Consider the following 26314-nt stretch of genomic DNA (forward strand, 5'->3'; position numbering starts at 1 on the left):
AATCTAAAAATCTGATAAATCCTGGGCTGGAGCACTGTGGGGTGGGAGCTGGCCTTGAACGCAGCCACTGTGGGTTCAATCTCTGGCATCCCATATAGTAAGTCCCCTGAGCCCACCAAGAGTGATTCCTGAGTGCAGAGCCAGGATTTACTCCTGAACATCACCAGGTATGGCCCCAAAACAAAACAAACATCTGATATATCCATCAGGTTTGAATCAATTTTTATTTATGTATTTGGTTTGTGGGCCACACCTGGTGACGTTCAAGGGTTACTTCTGTCAGGCTTGGGGGACCATATGAGATACTGAAGGTTGAATCAGGGTCAGCCTTGAGTCATGTAAATGACCTTCCCAAAGTGCTATCATTTCCGGCCCCTGAATCAGTTTTGAAAACAGCTACACAACTACAGCTGGGGTCAAACTCAAGTCCGGTTAGCTCTTTGACAGACATCGGTACTTTTTTTATTTTGTTGTTGGACCACACCTGGGGATACTCAAGAGATCATTCTTAGGCAAGGCCTTGGAAGGTATTCATATGGGATGTTAGGGACTGAAGCTGGCTTGAGTGCAAGGCAAGAGACCTACCTGCAGTAAGCACTATCTCTCCAGCCACCAGACAAGTCTTACTTTAAAATAAAAATGGAAGCCACATTATGTTCCTAAGGGGAAGAAGTGGGAGGAGTGTACTAAGAAATTCAAAGATGGGGCCAAGCTACAGTAGATAAGAAACTTGCCTTGCTTGTGGCAAGTCCTGGTTCAATTCCTTGCTGGAAAGCCAGGAACGAGCCCTCTAACAACACAACTGCAGGGAGGTTCAAACCCACATTTGCTTACTTCAGAGTCACCTGAAGATGAAACCATGTCTGAGAGCGAAAACATTCAAAACTTGAGCAGGAGAGTGCTTTGATGCTTGGGCTTCACAGCTCAAGGCTGATTCCTGGCCAGGGTTCTATGCTGGTGATGAGCCCCACGCCACTGTGTGACAGGCCAGCACCTCAGGGCCAAACTCTCTCTGGCCCCCAAATAGTACAAAGAAAAAGAATGAACTGGAAATATATAGGCTTAGATTCCTGCTCCTACTAGTTTGCTCTTCTGTAGGTGTAGGTGCCACATTCGGCTTACCAAGGCGCTTAGTAAAATACAGGTCTAGTCCAATAGCACAGGAGCTGGTCACATCTGCCCTAGCCCTAGAGTCTGCAATAGCATGACAGACTTTCTCTGGACAAGAGAGTCCAATAGCACTAGACAGTCGGCAGGCAGGCCCAAGGACCACACAGGAGCAGGTCACGCATGGAGCCGTTTCTGTTGGAACTGGCAGCTCCGGCAGGCATTGGTATGTAGCCCAACAGTAACAGACTCTCCAGGAAGTCCGCACTTTGTTATGCAACATTAGATTAAGCATTAATGAGGCTAGAAAAAGTTTATCAAAGGTTATAATCTGAAGTTAAACAAAACTTCATGCTGAAAGCTCATGCAGAACGCGCCTTATTTTTAACCTCTTGGTTACTCATTCTCCAAGACCTAAAAAACGACTATTCTTTGTTTGTTTGATATGGGGCCACACCCAGCTGTACCCCCGGCTTCTTCCCGGCTCTGTGTTTGGGAACCACTTCTGGCAGGCCTTGGGGGACCATATGAGATGCCAAGAATCGAACCTATGACTATGTGCAAGGCAAGTACCTTCCACACTGTATTATTTCTCATGCCCAGCAGAAATGTTGTCATTTGATGGAAGAATATGATCTATGCAAAATATGTATCACCAATGGTAATTGTCAGAGTGGCCCCTTCTCTGCCTTTGCTGCAATCCTCCCCAATGGTGGAGGGAGTGCCTACCCCGAGTCTTCCTGCAGGTGGAAGACAGGAGGAAAGCTGGGAACACTGGTGGTGGGAAATGTGCACTGGTGAAGATAGGTATTGGACATGGTAGGACTTAAACTCAATCACAACGACTGTTAAAAAAAAAAAAAAAAAAAGAATATGCCTGAAGAACGAACGATTATTCAGTGGTTATAAACATGCTTAGTACAATCACAGAAATGTGGTTAGAAAAGCAGGGAAGGGGCCGGGCGGTGGCGCTGGAGGTAAGGTGCCTGCCTTGCCTGCGCTAGCTTAGGACGGACCGCGGTTCGATCCCCCGGCGTCCCATATGGTCCCCCAAGAAGCCAGGAGCAACTTCTGAGCGCATAGTCAGGAGTAACCCCTGAGCGTCACAGGGTGTGGCCCAAAAACCAATTAAAAAAAAAAAAGAAAAAGAAAAGCAGGGAAGGTTTGCCTTGTCTGCCAGGAATGATTCCAGAGTGCAAGAGCCAGGAGTAAACCCCTGACCACAGTGGGGGAGTGGCCCCATAACAAAAACAAATAACAGTAACAATACCAACAGCAAAACAAGTGGAAAAGAAATGTTGCATGCCTGAAGAGCAATCATGAATAATTTTGTAATTAGTGATTTAACACTTTAATTAAAAAATAATAAAGGAAAAAGGGCCGGAGCTGTGGCACAGGTGCTAGGGTGTTTTGCCTTGCATGTGCTAACCTAGGACGGACTGCATTTTGGTCCCCTGACGTCTCCCAGATGGTCCCCCAAGCCAGGGGCGATTTCTGAGTGCATGGCCATGAGTAACCCCTGAGCGTCATCAGGTATAGCCCAAAAACCAAACCCCTCCCCCCAAGAAAGAAATGTGGTGAGAAAAGATGGTTGAGTCTCGTGTTATTTATCAAATAAACTTTAAAGTCCTAATTTGTTGTTGTTGTTGTTATTGTGTTGGTTTTGGGGGTCACACCCGGCAGTGCTCAGGGGTTACTCCTGGCTCTATGCTCAGAAATTGCTCCTGGCAGGCTCAGGGGACCATATGGGATGCATGCATGCGTTCTTCTGCATGCAAGGCAAACACTCTACCTCAATGCTATCTCTCTGGCCCCTAAATTCCTAATATTTTTTATCCTACATTGAAAGTTAAAACACAAACTATCAGGGTCAGAGCGATAGCATAATGATAAGATATTTGCCTTGCACGTGGCCAACACAGGACGGACACTGGTTCGAATCCCAGCATTCCATAAGGTTCCCCCCCCCACGCCCCCTTACCAGCCCAGGAGCGACTTCTGAGCGCAGAGTCAGGAGTGACTCCTTAGTGCCGATTTGTGTGACACAAAAACAAAAAACAATAAAACCCACAAAATGTCTCCAACTCCAACAACCCAGCCCCCCCCCCCCCAATTAAAGATGACATTTTTTCCATTCTTCTTTTTTTGTTTTTGGGGCCATATCTGGTGGTTCTCAGGGATTATTCTTGGCAGGTTCCAGGGATCAGAAGATTGCTGAGGATTGAACCTGGGGGGTTGGATGAGTGTAAAGCCAGTGTGCCCCTGTACTACCACTTCAGTCTCCCCAAAAGACATATATTCAACAGTCTGAAATCAAGAGGTGCTTATGTGGTGCCTGAACACATGTGTAGCCCTGTCCACATGAGATGGCCACACCCAACACTGGCTGGCTGTAGGCCAGACACTCTCCAACATGGACTGACACCCTTCTTCTCTCCTCACCTTACATCAACTCCTTCCTCAGATTTTTTACCTTTTTTGGGGGGGAGGGGTTAAACTTGGCGGCATTCAGGAGTTACTCCTGGATCTGCGCTCAGAAATCACCCCTGACAGGCTCAGAGGACCCTATGGAATACCAGGATTCGAACCACCATTGGTCCTGGGTTGGCTGTGCTACCACTGTGCTATCTCCCCAGGCCCCGCTCTTTCCTCATATTTTTCTAACTAAAACCTCTTTTTCTTTGATAAAGGAAAGTAAGCAACCCAGACCGAAGTTGCACTTGGGTCCCCCTGTTATAGTCTCCTGCTGGGGGCCTCCCATGAGCCTTTTTCTCTGCTCTGCTCCTACTTCAGAACATTCTTGTAACTTCACTTAGATACTTTCAGTTCTATTCTGGGAAAGTCTTCGAGACTCCACAAAAACACTCCAGACAAAACAGGAGACCCCCCCACCCCAAATATGACTAGGAACCCTAAAACTGCATCAAGGCCTAACTGATACAACCTGGAATCCTATAGGCTATGGTGGGGGGGTGGAAGGGGGTCAGGGGACTGTGGCAACGGCTCCCACTGGCCCATCTCTGGCCTGTGCTCATGATTTTTTCCTCTCCTCTTCTAACTACAAGTCAAAAACCTTGCCTTTCCCCAGTGCTCAGCTAAAATCACACCGTCTCATAAGCCCTGATAACCCCCACCTGTTCCACACACCATGGGTCTAAACTCAGGAATCACTCCTAGTGGGCTTGGGGGACCGTTAATGGGGTGACAGGGATCAAATTCGAAGTGGACTTGTGCGAGGCTAATGCTCAATAAGCCTCGCTGTTGCCCTAGCCCCAACCAGGCAGGTCTGAAGACAGATCATACTACATGTCAAGTCTTTGGTTCAAACAACACAGAAATGTTCTCAATGAAGATGCATGCCACTGACACCTCAGTGATCACCTGGAAATTTTGTGGATTTTTTTGGGGGGGAAGGGAGAGCATACACCCCACTGTTCTCAGGGCTTACTCCTGCCTTTGTGCTGAGGAATCCTGCCTGTTGGTGCTTCAGGAACCATGTGCTGTTCTGGGGATCAAACCAGTCAGCTGCTTGAAAGGCAAGTGCCTGCCATCACCGCTCTTCAGTCATCCTGTGATTTCTTTTTTTAGGGTTTCTGGGCCGCATACATACACCAGAATTCTGGCTCTGTGCTTAGGAAGGGGGGCTTTGGGGCCACACCTGGCTCTGTGCTCAGGAATCACTCTTGGCAGCCTCAGAGGACCATGTGGGATGCTGGAGATTGAGCCCAGGTAACCCTGGGCAAGGCAAGCACCCTACCCGCTGTGCTATTGCTCTGGATCCGCTGCCCAGGTTTTCATCTGGAGCAGGGATCCTCAAACTTTTTAAACAGGGGGCCAGTTCACTGTCCCTCAGGCCATTGGAGGGTCTGACTATAGTAAAAACAAAACTTATGAACGAATTCTTATGCACACTGCATATGTCTCATTTTGCAATGAAGAAACAAAACAGATACAAATACAATATGTGGGGGCCGGGCAGTGGCGCTAGAGGTAAGGTGCCTGCCTTACCTGAGCTAGCCTTGGACGAACCGCCCTTGAATGGACCGCGGTTCGATCCCCCGGCATCCCATATGGTCCCCCAAGCCAGGAGCGACTTCTGAGCACGTAGCCAGGAGTAACCCCTGAGCGTCACCGGGTGTGGCCCAAAAACCAAAAACCAAACCAAACCAAAACAAACAAACAAACAAAAAAAAATACAATATGTGGCCTGCAGGCCATAGTTTGAGGACGACTGATCCTGGAGGAACATCATGGGATACTAGGGGCTGAACCTGGACTGGCCACATGCAGCCCAGTGCCTCACCCTCTGAACTGTGTCTGACCCAATCACTTTATGATTTTGAAGAAACAGCAGCAATGTGCAGAGCAATCAAATGAAGACTTCTTTGGGGGACACACATGACTCGTCTTGCTTCTGGTATGGGTTCCTGCCTTGTGGTTAAGATCCGACTCTTCTCAGTCTCCAGGCACCACTTCAACATTAAGGATCAGGTAATTTATCAACCCAACACACAGCACAGTCTAAGAGCAGCTCCACCACCCCCCACCCATCAGAGCCTCAACTAGGAGCCAGCTTTTGCTTTTGGAGGAGGGAGAGCGGCAGCCATGCCTACCCAGGATATTCTGGAGCTCCTGGCTCAGTGCTCAGGCATGATTCCTTGAGATGCCCAGGAAACCAGAGGGGGGTTACAGGGATCAAACCAGGATCAGTTACACTGCCGGGCATGCACCTTCAACTCTGTACTGTCTGCCCTCCCACCCCCTGCAATTTGTACAGACAGACCAATACCCAAGATGCAGTTGTGGTTCAGGCCAAACTGACAGAGAAGAGATATAGCAGTCTCTGGTGTGAGGCGCCGGGCAAAGATTCCTCACCAGGCTATACTCATGCCTCTGATAAAGTAAACTCAAGAGGCCAGAATGAAATCAACAGTGAGGGGGCGCCTGCCCTGCACTCAGCTAGCTGACCTGGGTTCAATCCCAGCAACCCCTAGGGTCCCCCAGCACCACCTTTGAGCACAAGCCAAGAGGAAGCCCTGAGCACTATTGGATGTGGCCTCCAATACAAACAGACAAAAAAACCTCAATCACACAAAAAGGTTTAACTTAAAAGAAAATAGTTAACTTCTTTTACACCGATTTAATGTAGGGTTTTTTTTTTGTTTTTGTTTTTTTGGAGTGGGGGAGCTGTTTTGGAACATACCCGGCACTGCTCAGGGGTTACTCCTGGCTCTGTGCTCAGAAATCGCTCCTGACAGGCTTGGCGAACCATATGGGATGTTGGGAATTGAACTTGGGTAACAGAACCAGGTCCGCCCTGGGTCAGCTGTGTGCAAAGCAAATGCCCTATCACTGTGCTATCACTCCAATTTAATATAGTTTTTAATGAAAGTATTTGTGATAGTACTTAGTTATGTGAGACCAGAAGCAGGTCTTGAAGAACAATGGCTTTTAAGTGTTTTGATAACTCTTTATAAATACTATGCATTTCATTTAAATTCTCAGAACAATTTTAAGGGGTAGGAAGTATATTTTACAGACATAGGGAAAAATCACTCTCCTTTTAATGTCTAAGTTCCCAAAGTTGGAAAGTGTCAGCAGAGGTCAGAGAGAGTGGACTGAGTAAAGTGTGCTTGCCTTGCTAGCAACCCAAGGTTTGATCCTCTGTAGCCCATAAGAGTCCCCAAGCTGCGAAGCCAGAAGGGATCCCAAGCACCACCGAGTAGGAGCCAAAACCAAACAGACAAAAAGGCCCTTCTCCTGCTGGGAAACACCACTTAGTGGAAATCGTTTCCCAGCCTTTGTAAGAAATTGACCTGATTTCCAAAGGATCAGCAGCCCCAAGCAAGCCGTAGTTAGGAAACATGCTTGTTCTCCGGTTACTGCTAAGGCCAAGATAGCACAGGCCGGCCCAACCGGGCACGTTCCTTTGGATGCAGACACCCTTCTCAAATCTGAGGATAGTGAAGAAAGGACTTCATAGTTCTGGTAATGAGAAGAGGATCGAGGGGCGGAACGATGGTGCAGTGATAGGGTGTTTGCCATGCACACGGCTGACCCAGGACGGACCGAGGTTCGATCTCCCGGTGTCCCAGATGGTACCTCAAGCCAGGAACGATTTCTGAGCATATAGCCAGGAGTAACCCCTGAGCATCACTGGGTATGGCCCAAAAGACAAAAATAAATGAGAATCGAGATTAGAAGAGTTTTCTTTTAAAAAAGCCTGGCCATTTGAGAATCTCTACCAAGGAAGTGCTGAACCATGAACACTGGTACCTGCAATTTCTCTCATCTTCTGCAGGAAAATTTAAAAACAACCTTTGTTCTCCCTTCCCTCCAAGTAGTGAATGATTACCTCCACAGTGCTGATAAGGAAAATGAGTGCCTCTCCCAGCTGATTAGAAGGCTTATAGATTCACTCTCCTACCAATCCTCAGCTCTGCAATGGAAAGCAGGATACCAACACACCCTCCATGCCAACAGTCAGGAGCTAGCAGCTGATCAGGGGAAGGGGCCAAGAAAGAGGTACCTGGGGCAGTCAAATATCTGAAGCATCAAGAACTTTGCTGTCATACGGTGTGTCAGAGACATTGTCAACAAGAACAAGAAAAATATCAGAAACAAAGGGCCAGGGCGATAGTACAGGGGGAGGGGGGTGCTGCCATGCATGATGACCCCGGTTCAATCACCCCTACTTTTGGTACCTTGAGGACTGCCAGGTATGGCACCCCAAAACAAAGAAACAGAAACAAGACCCTTAAAGGCTCTTCTGAGGCTAGCAAGATGCAGCTCAAAGGGCTGAGTGCATACTTTGCTTTAGAGAAAATTCCTAATTTACCTAATACCTAGCTCTGAGCATGTGGCTCCCCATTCTGTCCTCCCACTTGGGATCTACCCTACCCCTTAGCTCCCCAGGTATGGCCTGGTAACTGCCACTGGTATACAGTACAGACATAAAAGTAATTCAGGTAAATTTCCAGAGGGAAATAAACTGCTAGATAAAAATGTCTGCATTTCCAAATGCTCAAAAGACTTAAAAGGAAAGTTTAATTTTGCTATTTAAAAAAGAGAAAAGAGGGGGCCGGGTAGGTGGCGCTGGAGGTAAGGTGTCTGCCTTGCAAGCGCTAGCCAAGGAAGGACCGCGGTTCGATCCCCCGGCGTCCCATATGGTCCCCCCAAGCCAGGGGCGATTTCTGAGCACATAGCCAGGAGTAACCCCTGAGCATCAAACGGGTGTGGCCCAAAAACCAAAAAAAAAAAAGAGAAAAGAGGGGCCGGCGAGGTGGCCCTAGAGGTAAGGTATCTGCCTTGCAAGCGCTAGCCAAGGAAAGGACCACGGTTCGATCCCCCGGAGTCCCATATGGTCCCCCGCAAGCCAGGGGCATTTTCTGTGCTCTTAGCCAGGAGTAACCCCTGAGCATCAAATGGGTGTGGCCTAAAAAAAAAAAAGAAAAATAATTGTTGAATAATTTCTTGTATCAAAAATCTTCACCGGTTGGAAACTTAGTAGAGCACAGGAGCAGATAAAATTTGAGTGGGAGGGTTATAATCTGGCCTATGAATCGGGTCAACTCTACTCACAGATATTTGTGTTACCAAAATTCCTATGCATGGGGTTTTGGGTCCCACTAGGAGGTGGTAGCCTGGAAAGAGCCTGCAGCGAACCTGGGACATCTGGCTCTCTGGGCTACCTCAACCCATAGCACCTTCAATTCTCAAAGTACAACTTCAAATAACGGAAATCTTTAAAAACGTAAAGGCTTTAGGGCTGGAGAGAGAGAGAGTACAGTGGGTAGAGCACTTGCCTTGCATGCACCTGACCCCAGCTTTCCACACAGAAACCCCTGAGCGATGCTGAGTATGACCCGATTTAAAAAAAAAAAAAAAAAAAAGAAACTTCAAGGTTTCTAGGATTGAGGTTGTGACAGCACACACAGGGAAGTGTGAGGCCCTAGATTCAATTCCTGGCACCACAAAAAATTGCTTTTCACTGATCCACACTAAATAATTTCCAATCTGGGATGCTGAGAAATAGCACAGCGGTAGGGCATTTGCTTGCAGGACAATGGTTCAAATTCTGGCATCCCATATGGTCCCCCGAGCCTGCTGGTGTGATTTCTGACTGTAGAGCCAGGAGTAACCCCTGAGCACTGGTTGGTATCCAGAAGAGGTGCTAGCTGCTAGGATCAAAGCCAGGTGTGACCCAAAAAAAAAAAAAAAACAAACAAACAAACAAAAAAAACTTTTCCAATCTGTTCTGGAACCAGCCAAATAAATATAGTTATTACATAATATATTTTAATGTCTGTAAAGTCTTTATTCACTGGTTATGGGGCCATACTTAGTAGTGTTCAGGGTTTACTCCTGGCTCTGCACTCAGGAATCATTCCTGTTGGTGCTTGCAAGAGTTTATGGGGTGCTGGGATCTAACCTGGGTTAGACAACATAAGAGGCAAGCACCCTATCTACTGTATTCTTTCTGACCCCTAAGTTCTTTTTTTTGGGGCCACACCCCGTGACGCTCAGGGGTTACTCCTGGCTATGCGCTCAGAAGTCGCTCCTGGCTTGGGCACCAGCCCCCCCTAAGTTCTTTTTAAAACCATCTCTGTATATCTAAATATTAAAATTTTAATCTAATTATGATTGGCTAATTAAAACAAGTCTTAGCTCCCTTCTTAGCCACTAAGAGCTGTTGTTCTGAAGATACCATACAAAAACACAACGCCAACTCCAGAAACTTAATTTTTAATAACATCAATTAAAATTAAAGATAAATCAATAGGGGCCGGTGAAGTGGCGCTAGAGGTAATGTATCTGCCTTGCAAGTGCTAGCCAAAAACAGGACCACGGTTTGATCCCCGGCGTCCCATATGGTCCCCCCAAGCTAGGGGCAATTTCTGAGCACTTAGCCAGGAGTAACCCATGAGCACCAAACGGGTGTGGCCGAAAAACCGAAAAAAAAAAAAGAAAAAAAAAAAGATAAAAAAAGATAAATCATGGGGGCTGGAGAGATAGCATGGAGGTAAAGCGTTTGCCTTTCATGCAAGAGGTCATCGGTTCGAATCCCAGCGTCCCATATGGTCCCCTGTGCCTGCCAGGAGCAATTTCTGAGCATGGAGCCAGGAGTAACCCCTGAGCACTGCCGGGTGTGACCCAAAAACCACAAAAAAAAAAAAAAAAGATAAATCAATAGGGGCTGAGCAATAGAACATTTGCCTTGCACGCAGCCAAACCTGATGAACTTTGGTTGGATTCCTGGCAACCCATATGGTCCCCTGAGCCTGCCAGGGACGATTTCTGAGCACAGAGCAAGGAGTAACCTGAGTGCTGCTGGGTATGATCCAAAAAACCAGAAACAGAGAAACAAAAAACCACAATAAACACTCAAATTAGAAAACTGGGGCTGGAGAGAATCATGGAGGTAGGGCATTTGCCTTGCATGCAGAAGGACAGTGGTTCGAATCCCAGCATTCCATATGGTCCGCCAAGCCTGCCAGGAGCGATTTCTGAGTATAGAGCCAGGAGTAACCCCTGAGCTCTTTTGGTGTCATCCAAAAACCAAACAAACAAAAAAAGCAAAACAAACAAAAATAAAACAAAAAGAAACCCCTCAAATTAGAAAACTAAAATTCAAAGATAATCAAGACAGGGGAAAAAAGATGTTACAGAGGGCAGGGTGCTTGCTTTGCAAAAAGTGGACACTGGTTCAATTCCTGGTACCCCATATGGTTTCCTGGGCCCTGTCAAGAGTGATTCCTATGAGCAGAGCCAGAAGTGAACCTAGTGTGTCCCTACCTCTACACAGCCCCCAAAGGGGGAAGAAGTTCTATAAAGAATTTTTGCCTTTTGGGGGGCCATACCTGGTGGTGCACAGGGGTTCCTCCTGGCTCTGAGCTCAGAAATCAATCCTGGCAGGCTTGGAGGACCAGATGGGATGCTGAGGGTTGAACCTGGTTGACTGTTTGCAAGGCCACAGGATGGACCTCAGTCCGTTCGGTTCGATTGCAGGCGTCCCCAAGACAGGAGTGATTTCTGAGTGCATAGCCAGGAGGAACCCCTGAGCTTTACCAAAAGCCAAAATAAAAAAGGAATTTCCTTCATCAAAGCCTCCTTTCCTCCTCATAGGAAATGTCCTTCCACCACGTGGGAGACGAAATTCACACCCCTTCCCCAAAGCCCTCAGAGTACTTCTGGTGGCTGAGTTCTGCAGCCCAGGAAGATGGTTGCCTCCCTCCTCAGGCAAGGGGTTTCTGCTCCCGGCCCTCCCAGTACCACCTGTAGAGATAGCAGATGAAGGAGACAACTTCTCGCTGGCACCTCTCCTGGGTACCAAGGACTTCAGCAACCCCCAGCCAAGATATTCCAACAATAGTCATCAGATCAGATTCTCAGCATTGTGAAATAGCAAGAGTAATTTGTTTGGATTGCTTTTTGGGCCACACCCAGAGGTGCTCAGGGGTTCCTCCTGGCTCTATGTTTCGAAATCCCTCCTGGCAGGTTCAGGGGACCATATGGGATGCAGTGGATCAAACCCGGGTCCGCAGCATGCAAAGCAAACGCTCTATCCAGTGTACTATTACTCTGGCCCCTCAAAAGTAATTTTTATTTTTTTTTGGTTTTGGGGCCACACCCGTTTGATGCTCGGGGTTACTTACTCCTGACTATGCGCTCAGAAATCGGTCCTGGCTTGGGGGGATCGAACAGCGGGACGTCCTACCCTAGCGCTTGAAAGGCAGACAACTTACTTCTAGCGTCACCTCTCCAACCCCTCAAGAGTAATTTTTAAAGACTTCTTTAAGGCACTGTTTAAGAATCTGTTCAATAGGGGCCGGAGAGATAGCATGGAGGTAAGGCGTTTACCTTTCATGCAGAAGGTCATCAGTTCGAATCCTGGCGTCCCATATGGTCCGCTGTGCCTGCCAGGAGCAATTTCTGAGCACGGAGCCAGAAAAAATCCCTGAGCACTGCTGGTGTGACCCAAAAACCACAAAAAAAAAAAAAAAAAAAAAAAAAAGAATCTGTTCAATAAAAACTGACACACACACACACACACACACACACACACACACACACACACACACACACACACACACACACACACACACACCACACCACACCATCACCAGGCTAGACAGTACAGCAAGGAAGGCCCTTGCCTGGCCACAGCTGACCCAGGTTCGGTCCCAGGCACCACACATGACGCCCAGCACTTTGAGTGGTAAGTCCTGAGTACCTCCAGGTGGATCTCAAATACCAAAACAAAAATCAATCGATAGAAAGTGCAGCAATCCATCGGGTCCAGAAGACAGCAACCTTAACTGAAGCACAACCTTAAAAGTACGAGGACCTACAACACCTCTCCCTTTTATTGTCCGATGGAATGTCAGTGAAGCCGGAATAGAGAACGTTAATTTCCTTCCGGCCACGGTACTGAAAGTCAAGCGTGGCTTAGCCCCCAACCCTCTCAAGTGAACCCACCCGGGGACCCGAGGCCACTTCTGGCGTGATCTGTTCGTTATTGCGCTGAAATCGGAACGAAGATGAAAAGCGAACGAAGGAGTAGAGGGCACAGATTTCTTCCTCTGCGTCCCCACAGCCCCAGCACTGCGGCCGGGAAAGGAAACCATTTCCCTGGAGCGAGCGGAGAGGCGACCGGGGGAGACGCCGGTTCCATAAAAGTCCCAGGTACTCACGGTCTCCTTGTTGGGGAGCAGCTCCTTGCGGATCCTGAAGAAGTTCTTGCCGTACTGCCGGAGCCCCTTCACGAACCGCTTCTGCGGAGAGAGCAGCAACACACGGGACGTGAGAAATCAGCGCCCAGACAGGATGTCAGCAGAGCTCGGCCGGGGGGAGCGAGCGCGAGACTGCGATCGATCGGCGGAGCCGCCTGCACCCGCGCAGGGCAGCCCGGGCCGCGTCCCGCGCCGACAGGCCGACAGGCCGAGAGGCCGGCCGACTGACGCGCAGCGCCCGGAGGCGGAGGCGGAGGCGGAGGCGCCGGGCTCGGGGGTCCGAGGGCAGCACCCGCGGGGCTCCGGGGTCGGCGGGAAGGAAGCAGGAAGCGGCCCGGGGACGGGCTTCCCGGCGGGGCGCGCGCAGGCTGAGCGCCCGGGTCGGCCCGAGCCAGCCCACCCGGGGCACCGGCCGAGTCGCCGCGGCGCGAGGAGCCGAGCCGAGCCGAGCTGAGCTGTGCGTCCCGTCCTTCCCGGGAAGGGGAAGCCCAAGCTCGCCTGGGGCAGCCGGCAGGACTTTCACTTTGTTCCGGCCCGTGGCCACCCGGTCTCCGGGCCGGGCAGCGAGCCGCCCGCGGCACTTCCTTCCTTCTTTCCTTCCTTCGCTTCCCTTCCCTTCCCTTCCGTCCCTCCCCGGCGCGGAGCCACAGGTACGCGCGGCTCTCGGCCCGGCCTGTCACTCGCTCTCGCTCTCGCTCCGGGCCGGGCCGGCTCCACAAAGCGCAGGGCGGGGGCGGCTCGGCGTGTGACCGCGGCGCGGGGGCCAAGGGCTGGGGCTGGGGCCGGGGCCGGGGCCGCCGGGGGAGGAGGAGGCCGGAGCGGGGCGCGCAGAGCCCGGCGCGGCCCGGGCGGCTGCAAAAGGCGGCCTGGATCGCCGCCCGCCCGCCCGCCGGCCCGCCGGCCTCCGCGGCGCCCGGGGTTCTGCGGCGGGTCCGCGGCCGGCTCGCCCGCCCGGGCCCGGCGTCCGTCTCCTCCTCCGGGGCCGGCGGGCAGGAGGCGCAGAAACTTGCGCCGTGCCGTACCTAGGGCGCGGGCTCGGGGCCGGGCCCTTCCCTCCTTCCGTCCTTCCCTTCTTCCCTTCCCAGGCCGCCGCCTCCGCCGCTCCGCGCCCAGGGAGCCGCCGTCCGTCCGCGGGGGCAGATCAGCTGAGCTCCGGCCGCACGCCCGCCCGCCCCGCGCCCGGCGACGAACCCCCGCGGGCCCTTCCGGCCGCTCCCGGCCTGGCCGCAGCCGCACCTCGCGGGGCGCCGTTTCCCAACTCGATCGCCGCCGCGGAAGCTCCCCGGCCCAGCCAATAAATCACCTGCCCGGCGCGGCGCGGCGCGGCGCGGCGCAGCGCAGCGCGCCCGCCGAGGGGCCCTCCCCCTGCCCGGGTGCGAGGCCAGGCCAGGACAGGCGAGGGGAGGAGAGGCGAGGAGAGGCGAGACCGGCCCGGCCGGCCGACCGACCGACCGACCGGCAGACGCGGCCGGCTCCGGCTCCGGCTCCCCGGGCAGCCAGCGCCTATCCGCCCACGCCGCCGCCGGCCCCGCGTCCCCCCGCCTCGCCCCTCGCCCGGGTCTGACTCCGAGTCTGCGTCTGAGTCATCGCGGCCGGGCAGATCCTGGACGGAAGGTCCGTCGAGTGCCAAGCAGAGAGAGCTCGCCCCGGCACATGAAGCAGCAGCGAGCCCTACCTAGGGGGAAAAGGCGCCCGGAATTCCAGGGCCGGGGCGAGAGGGCAGCGGCTGGGGCGGCGCTTGCCTACCACCGGGCGTCCCGGAGGGGCTCCCCCTTCCCCGGAGCACCGCCTGGAGTGATCCCTGAGTGCCGTGGAGAGGAAGGAGTTCGGAGCATCGCCTGGTGTGGCTCAAAGGCAAAACGAAAAGAAAGTCCTTCTGGGCCAGAGCAATACAATAGTACAGCCCAGAGAGCACTTTCCTTGAACCCAGCGTCCCCTAAGGTCCGCAGGGCACTGCCAGGGGTGCAGAGCCAGGACTAACCTCGGAGCACCGCAGGGTGGGGCCCCCAAGCACCAAGAAAGCAAACGTCCCTTGCTCATCAAAGACATGAGAGGGTGCTCCGGGGTTCTGGGCAGAGCATGTCCAAAGGGAAGCTGGGCAAGGCGCCTGCCCTACCCTCAAGGAGAGGGTCTGGTGATAAAGACCCAACTCCAGCCCCCCAAGAAAAAGCCAAAGATGGGGCTGGAGGAAGCAACTTGCTCTGCAGAGTTAGGGCTTGGAGGAAGCTGACCTGGAGAGCACAGGTCTGCCCAGTGGGCTCCGGCAGGGCTTCAAGGCCAGGAGCGAGCCAGGGCATATTCTGGGAACTGCCCGAGCACAGGCTGTGCAGAAGGGAGAGCCAGCAGATAAGAGGCGGAGGGGATCGGGTTGCAGAGGAGCTGTGGTCTTAGGCCTGGCCAGGAGAGAAGGTTGCAGGAACAACTGACAGCTCCAGCCAATGCAGTGGCCATGCCTGCGGGGCTGAGGCCAGCTCACCAGAGGCCATCCCCATTCAGGCTTATCAGGCCACTCCAGTACCTAAGACTTTAGGCACACTCAACAATATTCAACAAGGGAGGGATGTTTCAGACAAGCAGCAGGGATCTTTATAATGGATGCAGAGTCATTACATAACAAAGGGGAGGAAATGGGCAGCCAGACACCAGGGGAGGTGGGGGAGGAACCCTCGAGTTCAGACCAGCTCACCCACCGGTAAGGATGAAATCCTCCACTGAAAGTTAGGGATTACCTAGGAAGGCCAGGAGCCTTGCATATATTAATTCAAAACCTTCACAACCTGGAATCAAGTACCTTATGATCTCCATTTTGCAGATAAGGAAGCTGAGGTACCGGAGCAGGGGCACCATAACCCAGACACAATGGCAGATTTTAAGCTCAGGCCTGGCAACGGCTGGCGCTACAAGAGACCACCCAAGGCTAGAGCTGTAATTTTCCTGGGGTTGGTGCTCCAGAGCCCTCCCACCAAAGTGCGCATTCTTGGTCAGAGCACCTGCAGCTGTGATCAGCAGTATCACTGAGATTCCAGTAGCCCCCCCCCCTTTTTATTCTGGAGGGAAGGCTACTCCTGGCTCAATGCTGGGGACTGAGGCTTCCTTGTATTGAGTGACTGTGCACAGAGACTCAGCCTGGGCTCCTGCACATCCTGCATGGCCCCCACAAGCAGGACCTTCTGTAGTTACTTCTGTGTGGTGCCGGGTAGCCCTCGGCCCTGTATTCCAGATCCTGCAGGACAGTTCCTGCCAACCTTTCACACCCTGCTCCGGACTCCAGACTCTGGGACAGACAGCTTCCTTACTCCTCCAACCAGTCTACCACCAGTGCACCTCTCATTTATGTCAAGTCTCTTCTACTCCAAAATGAGATACCTCCTCTCGCCAGCTATCTGCACAAATCTTTGGTGCAGATGTGTTACCCAGATTCTGTGAGATTAAGTGGGATCAGATCCCAGTGTGATGGCCACTGCTCCCCCACTCTAAAAAGTCAAGAGTCCCACAGCTACTTCTGAGGCTGATCTATGGCTCATGCCCGGGGAACACTTGTGTGACAGTCTCAAAATATAACTTTTTCCTTTTTTTTTTTTGTTTTTTCGGGCCACACCTGTTTGATGCTCAGGGGTTACTCCTGGCTAAGCGCTCAGAAATTGCCCCTGGCTAGGGGGGACTACATGGGACGCCAGCGGATCGAACTGAGGTCCTTCCTTGGCTAGCGCTTGCAAGGCAGACACCTTACCTCTAGCGCCACCTCGCCGGCCCCATCACTTTTTTCAGAAATCGCAATTTGCCATCTGGTGATGACAACACAATCAATTGAAAAGCACCTCTGCTGCGAGGAGGGAAGTCAAGGCTCCAAGCGGCCTCCACTGTTGATTCTCCACAGAAAGCCACAGGCCTCAAAACTGGCAAGACACCTGCGCCCAGGACGAGCCTTTACCTTTTATGGTTTAGCCTCTAAAACAGAAACACTCAAGGCAGCTAATAAGTAGAACATGGCAATGTGTTAAAATGTTTAACCTACAGACCTGCATCTCGCCAATGTTCCGGGGTTGGAAGCGGAGGTCACTAGAGTCTTACGTTTCCACCCTTAATTCACTGCTCTTAAAAGGAAGACCACAAAGCCTTAGACTTTAAATTAAAAATTAATGCTATTGGCGCTGGGAGATAGTACAGTAGGGAGGATGTTTGCTTTGCATGTGGCTAAGCTGGGTTCAATCCCCTGCACCCCAGATGTTCCCTGCCCAAGCATCTCCAGGAGATCTCGAGTGTGGCGCCAGGAATAACCCCTGAGCTTTGTGGGGTGTGAACCCCAAACCACTATCAACTTAAAATCATATACTGTGAAGTTTCTAAAGCATTTCTTTCTTTTTTTTTTAATTTTTGGGTCACACATGGCAGAGTTCAGGGGTTACTCCTGGCTCTAATGCTCAGAAATTGCTCCTGGCAGGCAGAGGGACCATATGGGATGCCAGGATTCGAACCATCAACCTTCTGCATGTAAGGCAAACACCTTCCCTTCATGCTCTCTCTCCGGCCCCAGCATTTATTTCTGAAGTTCAGTAATATTGTTATCATTACTGAAATTTAAAGCCTAATGAATGGGTTCTCTGTCCATTAGTGTGTCTGTCCCCAAATGTACAAAGGGTGCTAGGATTCCAGAGGAAGAGAAGGAAAGTGGGTGCTTTAAGAGGAAGTCACCCCGGCTCTGCACCGATCCCTGTGCATTTCCACACCACTATCTGGTTTTTCTGTTCATTTGTTTTGTTTTATTGGGGCCACACCAAGTTGTACTCCTGGCTGTTGACTCAGGGATCTTTCCTAATGGTGCTTGGTGGTGGTAGGGCGCCAGAGATCAAATCAGGGTCAGCTCTGTGCAAGGCAAGCATCCTACCTGCTGTTCTATCTCTCCACTTCGATATTTGTTTTCCAAAAATCTGCTCTGTTTTGCATCGCAGGGGATGGGAACCAGGTCCTCAAAATTGAAAATAGGCACGAACCACTATATACATACACCCCCAAACCTAGAGCAGAAGCACAGCCACTAAAACACTCTAGCTAAGGGCCACGAGGACTGAAAACAAGTTTTTTTTATTTCTGAATCTCAACGAGATGACATAAAATGTAAACAGAAATGCATTTGTGTCAGAATTTTTCTTTTGCTTTGTTTTATAATTGTGCTCCAGTTTTTACTTACTGAATGTACTTTGACATAAAAATTATGTGTGTGGGGAAGGGGGAGGCTGGAGAGTAAGTACAGCAGGTAGGATGTTGTCTTGCATATGGCTGACCTGGGTTTAATCCCCAGCACTTCACATGGTCCCAAGTCCTACCACCCAAGAACACAGAGCCAGGTGTAAGCCCTGACTGAGCACTGTCAGATGTAGCCCCCAAATAAAAACACTAAAAAATGGGGGAAAGGAACCTATAGATATAGTTTGATCCTTGGTACCACATTGAGTCTGCTGAGTTATTGGGGAGTGGAGTACGGTCCATAGAGAGAGAATACAGGATAAAGGCACTTGCTCTGCATATAGCTGATGCCAGTTCAATCCCTGGCACCACATAAGGTTCTCTGAACATCTCTAGGGGTGACTCCTGAGCACTGAGCCAGGAATAGTTCCTGAGGACTATTGGGATGTGGCCTATCAAACAAGGGATGACAAAAATTTCAACAAAAATGATGGGCGCACATACGCTCCCTGGCCCATGTGTCACTGCCACACACAAGTGTTGCCTGAGTCCATGATGGCCAATCACAAGTGGCCCGAATCTTCCCTCCTGATATGTGGGCTTCCTGCCTTTCATGCTGGGATGAGCACCGCAGCTCTCAGTCTTTGGAGAAGCCCGCGCAGTCTCTCTGAAATGTATTTCTTTTTCTCTCTTTCCTTCCCCTTCCTCCAAATTTCTAAATAAAACACGTTTTTGAAAGAATAACATTTTTAAAAGAATAAAAATTAGGGGCCGGGGCCGGAGAGATAGCATGGAGGTAAGGCGTTTGCCTTTCATGCAGAAGGTCATCGGTTCAAATCCTGGCGTTCCATATGGTCCCCCGTGCCTGCCAGGAGCAATTTCTGAGCCTGGAGCCAGGAGTAACCCCTGAGCACTGCTGGGTGTGACCCAAAAACCACACACACACACACACACACACACAAAAAATTAGGGGCCAGAGCGGTGGTGCAAGTGGCTAGGTATCTGCCTTGCCCTCACTAGCCTAGGTCGGACCATGGTTCAATCTCCAGGTGTCCCATATGGTCCACCAAGCCAGGAGCAATTTTTGAGCACAAAGTCAGGAGTAACCCCTGAGTGTCATCGGATGTGGCCCAAAAACTAAAAAAAATAAAAAAATAAAAATTATATAAAGTTGGAGAGAGAGATGCTGGTAGGGAGTTTGCCTTGCATGTAACTAACCTGGGCTTGATCCCCAGCACTTCAGTAATCCCTGAGCAAAGACTGGTAGTAAGCCCTGAGCACTGCAGAACAGCCATCCCTCCCCCCCCAAAAAAAGGTACAAAAAATTAAGGCCAGTGAGGTGACGCTAGAGGTAAGGTGTCTACCTTGCCAGCGCTAGCCTAGGATGGACCTCGGTTCGATCCCTTGGCATCCCATATGGTCCCCCCAAGCCAGGAGCGACTTCTGAGCGCATAGCCAAGAGTAACCCCTGAGCGTCACTGGGTGTGGCCCAAACCCCCCCCCCAAAAAAAAGGTACAAAAAATTTTGTAGTAAGAGAAATAGTACAAGGGTTAAGGTACTTGCACACACTGCAATACCGAGCCCACTGGTTATGTTCTATAACACCAAAAATAAAACCAAGAAAAGAGAAAGAAAAGTAACTTTAAGTTTTAATTTGATAGGTGTGTATTTTACATGATTTCCATTGCAGAGTAAGAGGCAACTCAATCACATTACATAATTTCAGCCCAGCTTCTAAACAAATTGCTAGTTTTCCATGACTAGGCCAACACTTGAGTTCACCATCAAGAGTCACCTAATTCCTGGCTTTAACATAGTGAGCTAAGAGCAAACAGTACTTACTGCTAAACTTGGTTTTTACTACAATTTGGTATGTTCTATTTAGAATGACTTCAAGCTATACCATTCTTTCTCTCTCTGCCTCTCCCCCCTCTCCTGCCCAAGTTTTCTTTGTACTCTGATGTTTATATTTTATTTATTTGGAGGGGGGTGTTGGGTCACACCAGCGGCATTCAAGGGTTCTTGGGGAACCCAATGGGATATGGGGATCGAACCCAGGTTGGTCCCGCGTTGGCCACATACAGGCAAAAGCCCTACCTTCTGCTACAGCTCCAGCCCCCTGAATTTTATATTTTAGCTTTTGGACCATCATACCCTGTGGGTGCTCTGGAGACAGTAACAATTGAAACGAGACCTGTCATAGACGTCAAGATAAGTGCCTTACCTCCTTACTCTCTGGCCTTCAATTTTTCTTTTTTTAGAACTAGCCAAAATACTTTTTCTTTTCAGGAAGGGAGGGAGGGAGAAATGGAGAGAAATGGGGGGGGGGGGCAACATTCTGAGACTCGAACTAGATGGCACAGGCAAAATAGGAGCGGGAGTGTGGCCTCAAAGGAGGAACTTCTAGTCTGGTGCAACATTCCCAAACCGACTCATCTCTTGGGCTGAGGTGGCCCTTGCCTGTGCTTGCTGCAGAGCAAAGAAGCAAGGGAGGGAGGCACTCTGCTAGGAGAGAGCGGCTAAAAGATAACTCTGCATTAACCCCTGACCGAGAGCTTTCAAAATTAACTCCCTCTGGTGAATTTTAACTAGTGCATCACAGTCAGAAACACACTAGGACTTCTGAGAAGTGACTTCTACTCAGTCCTCTTCTCTGACTGTTTGGGAAACACTGTAGGTATTAAAATGATTCCCACTGTGAAAATGGCTCCTTCTGGTCTACCCTGTTTTCTGCACAAAATTTTATGTTAATAATTTGCTGGTTCTCCAGGGAATGAACAGCTGGCAGATTTGCAAGTAAGTAAACCACAGCTCCCTTAAGCCAGGTACTGAAGATGTGTCCTAGACATGGGCCTAGGCATATGTGTGTATATGTGTGTGCATATGTGTGCGTGCGTGCAAAAGAACTGAAGTTAAGTCCGAGAAGTAGCAGCTTTTTCAAACATCTGTGCTATGTGGTGTTGACCTGTTTATCAGTAGTTTGTCCAAGATTCACTTCATCCCACATCTAGTCATTTTTCTTCTGGGATCAGGGAGGTAGTACAGTGGGGAAGGCACTTGCCTTGCACGATGCCAACCTAGGTTCATTTCCCAGAACTATACAAGGTGCTCGGGGCCTTTCCAGGAATGAGCCTGGCATGTGGCCAAGCCTCACAGTGGGCCCCAAGCATACAAAAGGCAGGATTTCAAGGAAGGGCTGGTAGTAAGGGGAGCAAAGCCAGAAACACAGAGAAAAGAACAGGAGCCACCAAGTGCCCAGGAAGATGGCACATGTGCCCAGTGGAACACGACACAGCTAGTAAAGAGGCTGAAGTGGGGTCTTCGCAGCCAGCCAGGGCCACACTCCTCAGGAGGTGAAAGGAAGGTGAGTGCCAGTGGCTGGTTTCCTTCATCAGCATGCACAAATAATCTAAGAAATCAAAATAACTCAAACTGAAAAGCATGATGGTGACAGGGGAAAAGGGAAGGGGGGCAAGAATGAATAGAGGGGTCACGCTGATAAGGGAAGGCCCTGAACTTGGGGTGGGGGGAGGCTCAGGTACCCAGAGCAGTGGGAGCTCAGCCTGACAGAGCCTTTCCTAGTTCCGATCCTGACCCCACCCCTGTCTCTGACTGCCTAGACTGCCTAGAACCTCAGGGAAGACCTCAAATGGGCACAGCAGCCCCAAGTCTCATCTGACAGAAAGAAGAGGGGCCGGAGAGATAACATAGAGGCAGGGTGTTTGCCTTGCATGCAGAAGGATGGTGGTTCTAATCCCGGCATCCCCTATGGTCCCCCGAGCCTGCCAGGAGTGATTTTCTGAGCATAGAGCCAGGAGTAACCCCTGAGCACTGTTGGGTGTGACACGAAAGGAAGGAAGGAAGGAAGGAAGGAAGGAAGGAAGGAAGGAAGGAAGGAAGGAAGGAAGGAAGGAAGGAAGGAAAAAGAAAGGAAGGAAAAAGAAAGAAAGAAAGAAAGAAAGAAAGAAAGAAAGAAAGAAAGAAAGAAAGAAAGAAAGAAAGAAAGAAAGAAAGAAAGAAAGAGGCCCGGAGAGATAGCACAGCGGCGTTTGCCTTGCAAGCAGCCGATCCAGGACCAAAGGTGGCTGGTTCGAATCCAGGTGTCCCATATGGTCCCCCGTGCCTGCCAGGAGCAATTTCTGAGCAGACAGCCAGGAGTAACCCCTGAGCACCGCCGGGTGTGGCCCAAAAAACCAAAAAAAAGAAAGAAAGAAAGAAAGAAAGAAAGAAAGAAAGAAAGAAAGAAGGAAGGAAGGAAGGAAGGAAGGAAGGAAGGAAGGAAGGAAGGAAGGAAGGAAGGAAGGAAGGAAGGAAGGAAGGAAGGAAAGAAAGAAGGAAAGAAGGAAAGAAGGAAAGAAAGAGAAAGAAAAAGAGAGAGAAAGAAAAGAAAAAAGAAAGAAAGGAAGGAAGGAAAGAAGGAAAGAAGGAAAGAAAGAAAGAAAGAAAGAAAGAAAGAAAGAAAGAAAGAAAGAAGGAAGGAAAGAACGAAAGAAGAAAAGAAAGAAAGAAGAAAAGGAAAGAAAGAGAAAGAAAAAGAGAGAAGAAAGAAAGAAAGAAAGAAAGAAAGAAAGAAAGAAAGAAAGAAAGAAAGAAAGAAAGAAAGAAAGAAAGAAAGAAAGAAAGAAGAAAGAAAGATAGAGAAAGAAAGAAAGAAAGAAGAAAGAAAGAAAGAGAAAGAAAAAGAGAGAAAGAAGAAAGGAGGAAGGAAGAAAGGAGGAAGGAAGGAAGGAAGGAAGGAAGGAAAGAAGAAAGAAAGAAAGAAAGAAAGAAAGAAAGAAAGAAAGAAAGAAAGAAAGAAAGAAAGAAAGAAAGAAAGAAAGAAAGAAAGAAAGAAAGAAAGGGGCCCGGAGAGATAGCACAGCGGCGTTTGCCTTGCAAGCAGCCGATCCAGGACCAAAGGTGGTTGGTTCGAATCCTGGTGTCCCATGTGGTCCCCCGTGCCTGCCAGGAGCTATTTCTGAGCAGACAGCCAGGAGTAACCCCTGAGCATCGCCAGGTGTGGCCCAAAAACCAAAAAAAAAAAGAAAAGAAAAGAAAAGAAAGAAGGAAGGAAGAAGGAAGGAAGGAAGGAAGGAAGGAAGGAAGGAAGGAAGGAAGGAAGGAAGGAAGGAAAGAAAGAAGAAAGAAAGAAAGAAAGAAAGAAAGAAAGAAAGAAAGAAAGAAAGAAAGAAAGAAAGAAAGAAAGAAAGAAAGAAAGAAGAAAAGAAGGAAAGAAAGAGAAAGAAAAAGAGAGAGAAAGAAGAAAGAAAGAAAGAAAGAAAGAAAGAAAGAAAGAAAGAAAGAAAGAAAGAAAGAAAGAAAGAAAGAAAGAAAGAAAGAAAGAAAGAAAGAATAAAAGAAGGAAAGAAAGAAGGAAAGAAGAAAATAAGGAAAGAATGAAAGAAAGAGAAAGAAAAAGAGAGAAAGAAGAAAGAAAGAAGAAAGAAAGAAAGAAAGAAAGAAAGAAAGAAAGAAAGAAAGAAAGAAAGAAAGAAAGAAAGAAAGAAGGAAAGAAAGAAAGAAAGAGGAGGGAGGGAGGAAGGAAGGGAGGGAGGAAGGAAGGAGGAAGGAAGGAAGGAAGGAAGGAAGGAAGGAAGGAAGGAAGGAAGGAAGGAAGGAAGGAAGGAAGGAAGGAAGGAAGGAAGGGCCGGGAAGGTGGCGCTGGAGATAAGGTGTCTGCCTTGTAAGCGCTACCAAGGAACGGACCACGGTTCGATCCCCAAGCGTCCCATATGGTCCCCCCAAGCCAGGGGCGATTTCTGAGCACATAGCCAGGAGTAACCCCTGAGCGTCAAACGGGTGTGGCCCAAAAACCAAAAAAAAAAAAAAAAAGAAAGAAAGAAAGATTAAGAGACATTGTTTTAAGTTGATGCTATTTTCATTTGAGGAAGTGATTTATTTCATCTAAAATTTTTTCACATGCGCGGTGATAATTTAATAATAAGCTACAATATAAGTGAAGAATGAGGATCAGAAATAGGTAGGGAAGGGGCTGGTGAGGTGGTGCTAGAGGTAAGGTGTCTGCCTTGCAAGCGCTAGCCAAGGAAGGACCTCGGTGTTTGATCCCCCAGCGTCCCATATGGTCCCCTCAAGCCAGAGGCAATTTCTGAGCACTTAGCGGGGAGTAACCCCTGAGCATCAAACAGGTGTGGCCCCCAAACAAACAAACAAACAAACAAACAAACAAAAGAAATAGGGAAAAACCATCAAGATCCAAAAGGAGGGGCTGGAGCAGTGGCGCAGGGTAAGGCATTTGCTTTTCACGCAGCTGACCCAGGATGGACCATGGACTGTGGTTCGATCCCCCAGCGTCCTGGTCCCCTAAGCCAAGAGCAATTTCTAAGCACATAGCTAGGAGTAACCCTGAGAATCACAAGGTGTGGCCTCAAAACAAAACAAAGAAACAAACAAAAAAAAATCCAAAAAAAGGGGCCGGAGAAATAGCATGGAGGTAAGTGGTTCGAATCCCAGTATCCCATATGTCCCCTGAGCCTTCCAGGAGCGATTTCTGAGCATTAAGTCAGGAGTAACCCCTGAGCGCTGCCGGGTGTGACCCAACAACCAAAAACCAGATCCAAAAAGAGTCCCAGTTTGAAAGTTTCTGAAAGGCAGGGAGATGGAATCAGACATGAGCCTCAGATGTACCAACCAACGAAGTCACTCCACAGAGCCAGCCGAGTCCATGGGCAACTGACACTAACGCAAAGTGGCTCCCGCAGAGAACAGTCCAAAGCACAGACAGAACTGAGTGCAACTTGGGGTGCAGATGGGCAGCCAGATCTGAAGGGTGTAAAGATTCACAAGACTAGAGGTCAGAGGAACTTTCTATTCTCAACCTCTGGCCTGAGAGACATTCAACTGAGTGGCTAACACTCTGGGGGCATAATTTGCTAGGTAGTAACAGAAAAAGGCAAGTTTCCCTATAAAAAAACCCACTAAATCAGGGGTCTCAAACTCAATTTACCTGGGGGCTGCAGGAGGCAAAGTCGGGGTGAGGCAGGGCCACATAAGGGATTTCGCTTACCAAATATTCGCAATAAAAAATCTCATTAGTGGGGCCGGAGAGATAGCATGGAGGTAAAGTGTTTGCCTTTCATGCAGGAGGTCATCAGTTCGAACGCCGGCATCCCATATGGTCCCCCGTGCCTGCCAGGAGCAATTTCTGAGCATGGAGCCAGGTATAACCCCTGAGCAGTGCCGTGTGTGACCCAAAAACCAAAAAAAAAAAAAAAAAAAAAAATCTCATTAGTAAGAAAAAATCGCAAAAAATCGCATTAAACACTTGCATACCCTGAACAGAACTGCTTGGGGTATGCGAATGTTTAATGCGATTTTTTCCTTACTAATGCGATTTTTATTGCGATTATTCGGTAAGCGAATAATAGCGAATACTGTGATATTTGAAGGCCGGCTGCAGGCCACAAAATGTTGTTCGGAGGGCCACAAACGGCCCTCGGGCCTCGAGTTTGAGACCCCTGCACTAAATACTTGAACCTATGCACAAGTAAGGTTTCTTCGGTTTGTGTGCCATCACTCCCTGTGACCCCACTCGGCCTGGTTCAGCTCAGTAACCACCGGGCGCTAAGATACCTGAAGTGACCCTGAACACGCGGGAATCTACTCAGCACTCTCCTCACGGCACCTCCAACAGCACCTGTCACATGCCAGACCGTCTCCGATCACAGGCTGAACGAATCGCAAGCGAGCTGAGGTCAGCTGGCTGGGTCTTCCCTAATAGTATGAACTTCTCATTCCTCTACCATCTATCTTATTAACGCAATGCTCTTGAGACATGATCGTGGTTAAGTTCCTCTCTCTTTAATTACTGCCACAAAATGAACTGATTTTAACACTCCCATCTGCCCAAACATACAAGACCTTCGAGAAAACAAGCCACCCCGCTCAGAGACGCCGCCCCACTCAGCATCCTATGTGCAACAGAAACTTCTTTGAGACAGCTAATGTAAAATGCGAGTTACTCTGTTTTTAATTCATAGACCACAGGCCCAAGGGAAAATGATTTCATATAATCTGGTTGGCACAGTAACTGGGCCTGCTAGAACAGGCTTTCTGGCAATGCCTGTGGGCCTAAGTGATCTGCAGAATGCACTCAAGTCCCTCGTTATGGCAGGGCTAACAAAGCATCACCACTAGGTGAAGACCAGAGCCAGCTTGGGTGCATTTGCACGTTAACTGAGGACTGGCTAGTTAAGCAGCAGCAGTAACATGACAGTAATATGGCTAGCTGGAAACCACTTGCCATTGTGGCTGCTCCACTCTACCCAGATTCAAAATAGCCCAAGACTACTAA

The 26314-nt window shown here is 49.5% G+C and overlaps 1 protein-coding gene across 4 annotated transcripts in view; it reads right to left on the bottom strand.

The window, feature by feature from the left end:
• Window positions 1-26314, bottom strand: part of RERE (arginine-glutamic acid dipeptide repeats) — a 249354-nt gene that overhangs the window by 33879 nt on the left and 189161 nt on the right. For 2 of the 4 annotated variants that reach the window (XM_049775275.1, XM_049775276.1), the window contains one exon: window positions 12801-12881. In XM_049775275.1, the coding sequence (XP_049631232.1) occupies window positions 12801-12881 (81 nt within the window). Of the gene's footprint in view, window positions 1-12800; window positions 12882-14075; window positions 14099-14142; window positions 14154-26314 lie in introns of those variants that run through there. The other 2 variants (XM_049775278.1, XM_049775277.1) reach the window with 2 other exon arrangements.

The sequence above is a fragment of the Suncus etruscus genome, chromosome 6, assembly GCF_024139225.1.
Source record: "Suncus etruscus isolate mSunEtr1 chromosome 6, mSunEtr1.pri.cur, whole genome shotgun sequence".
NCBI classification, from domain to species: Eukaryota; Metazoa; Chordata; class Mammalia; order Eulipotyphla; family Soricidae; genus Suncus; species Suncus etruscus.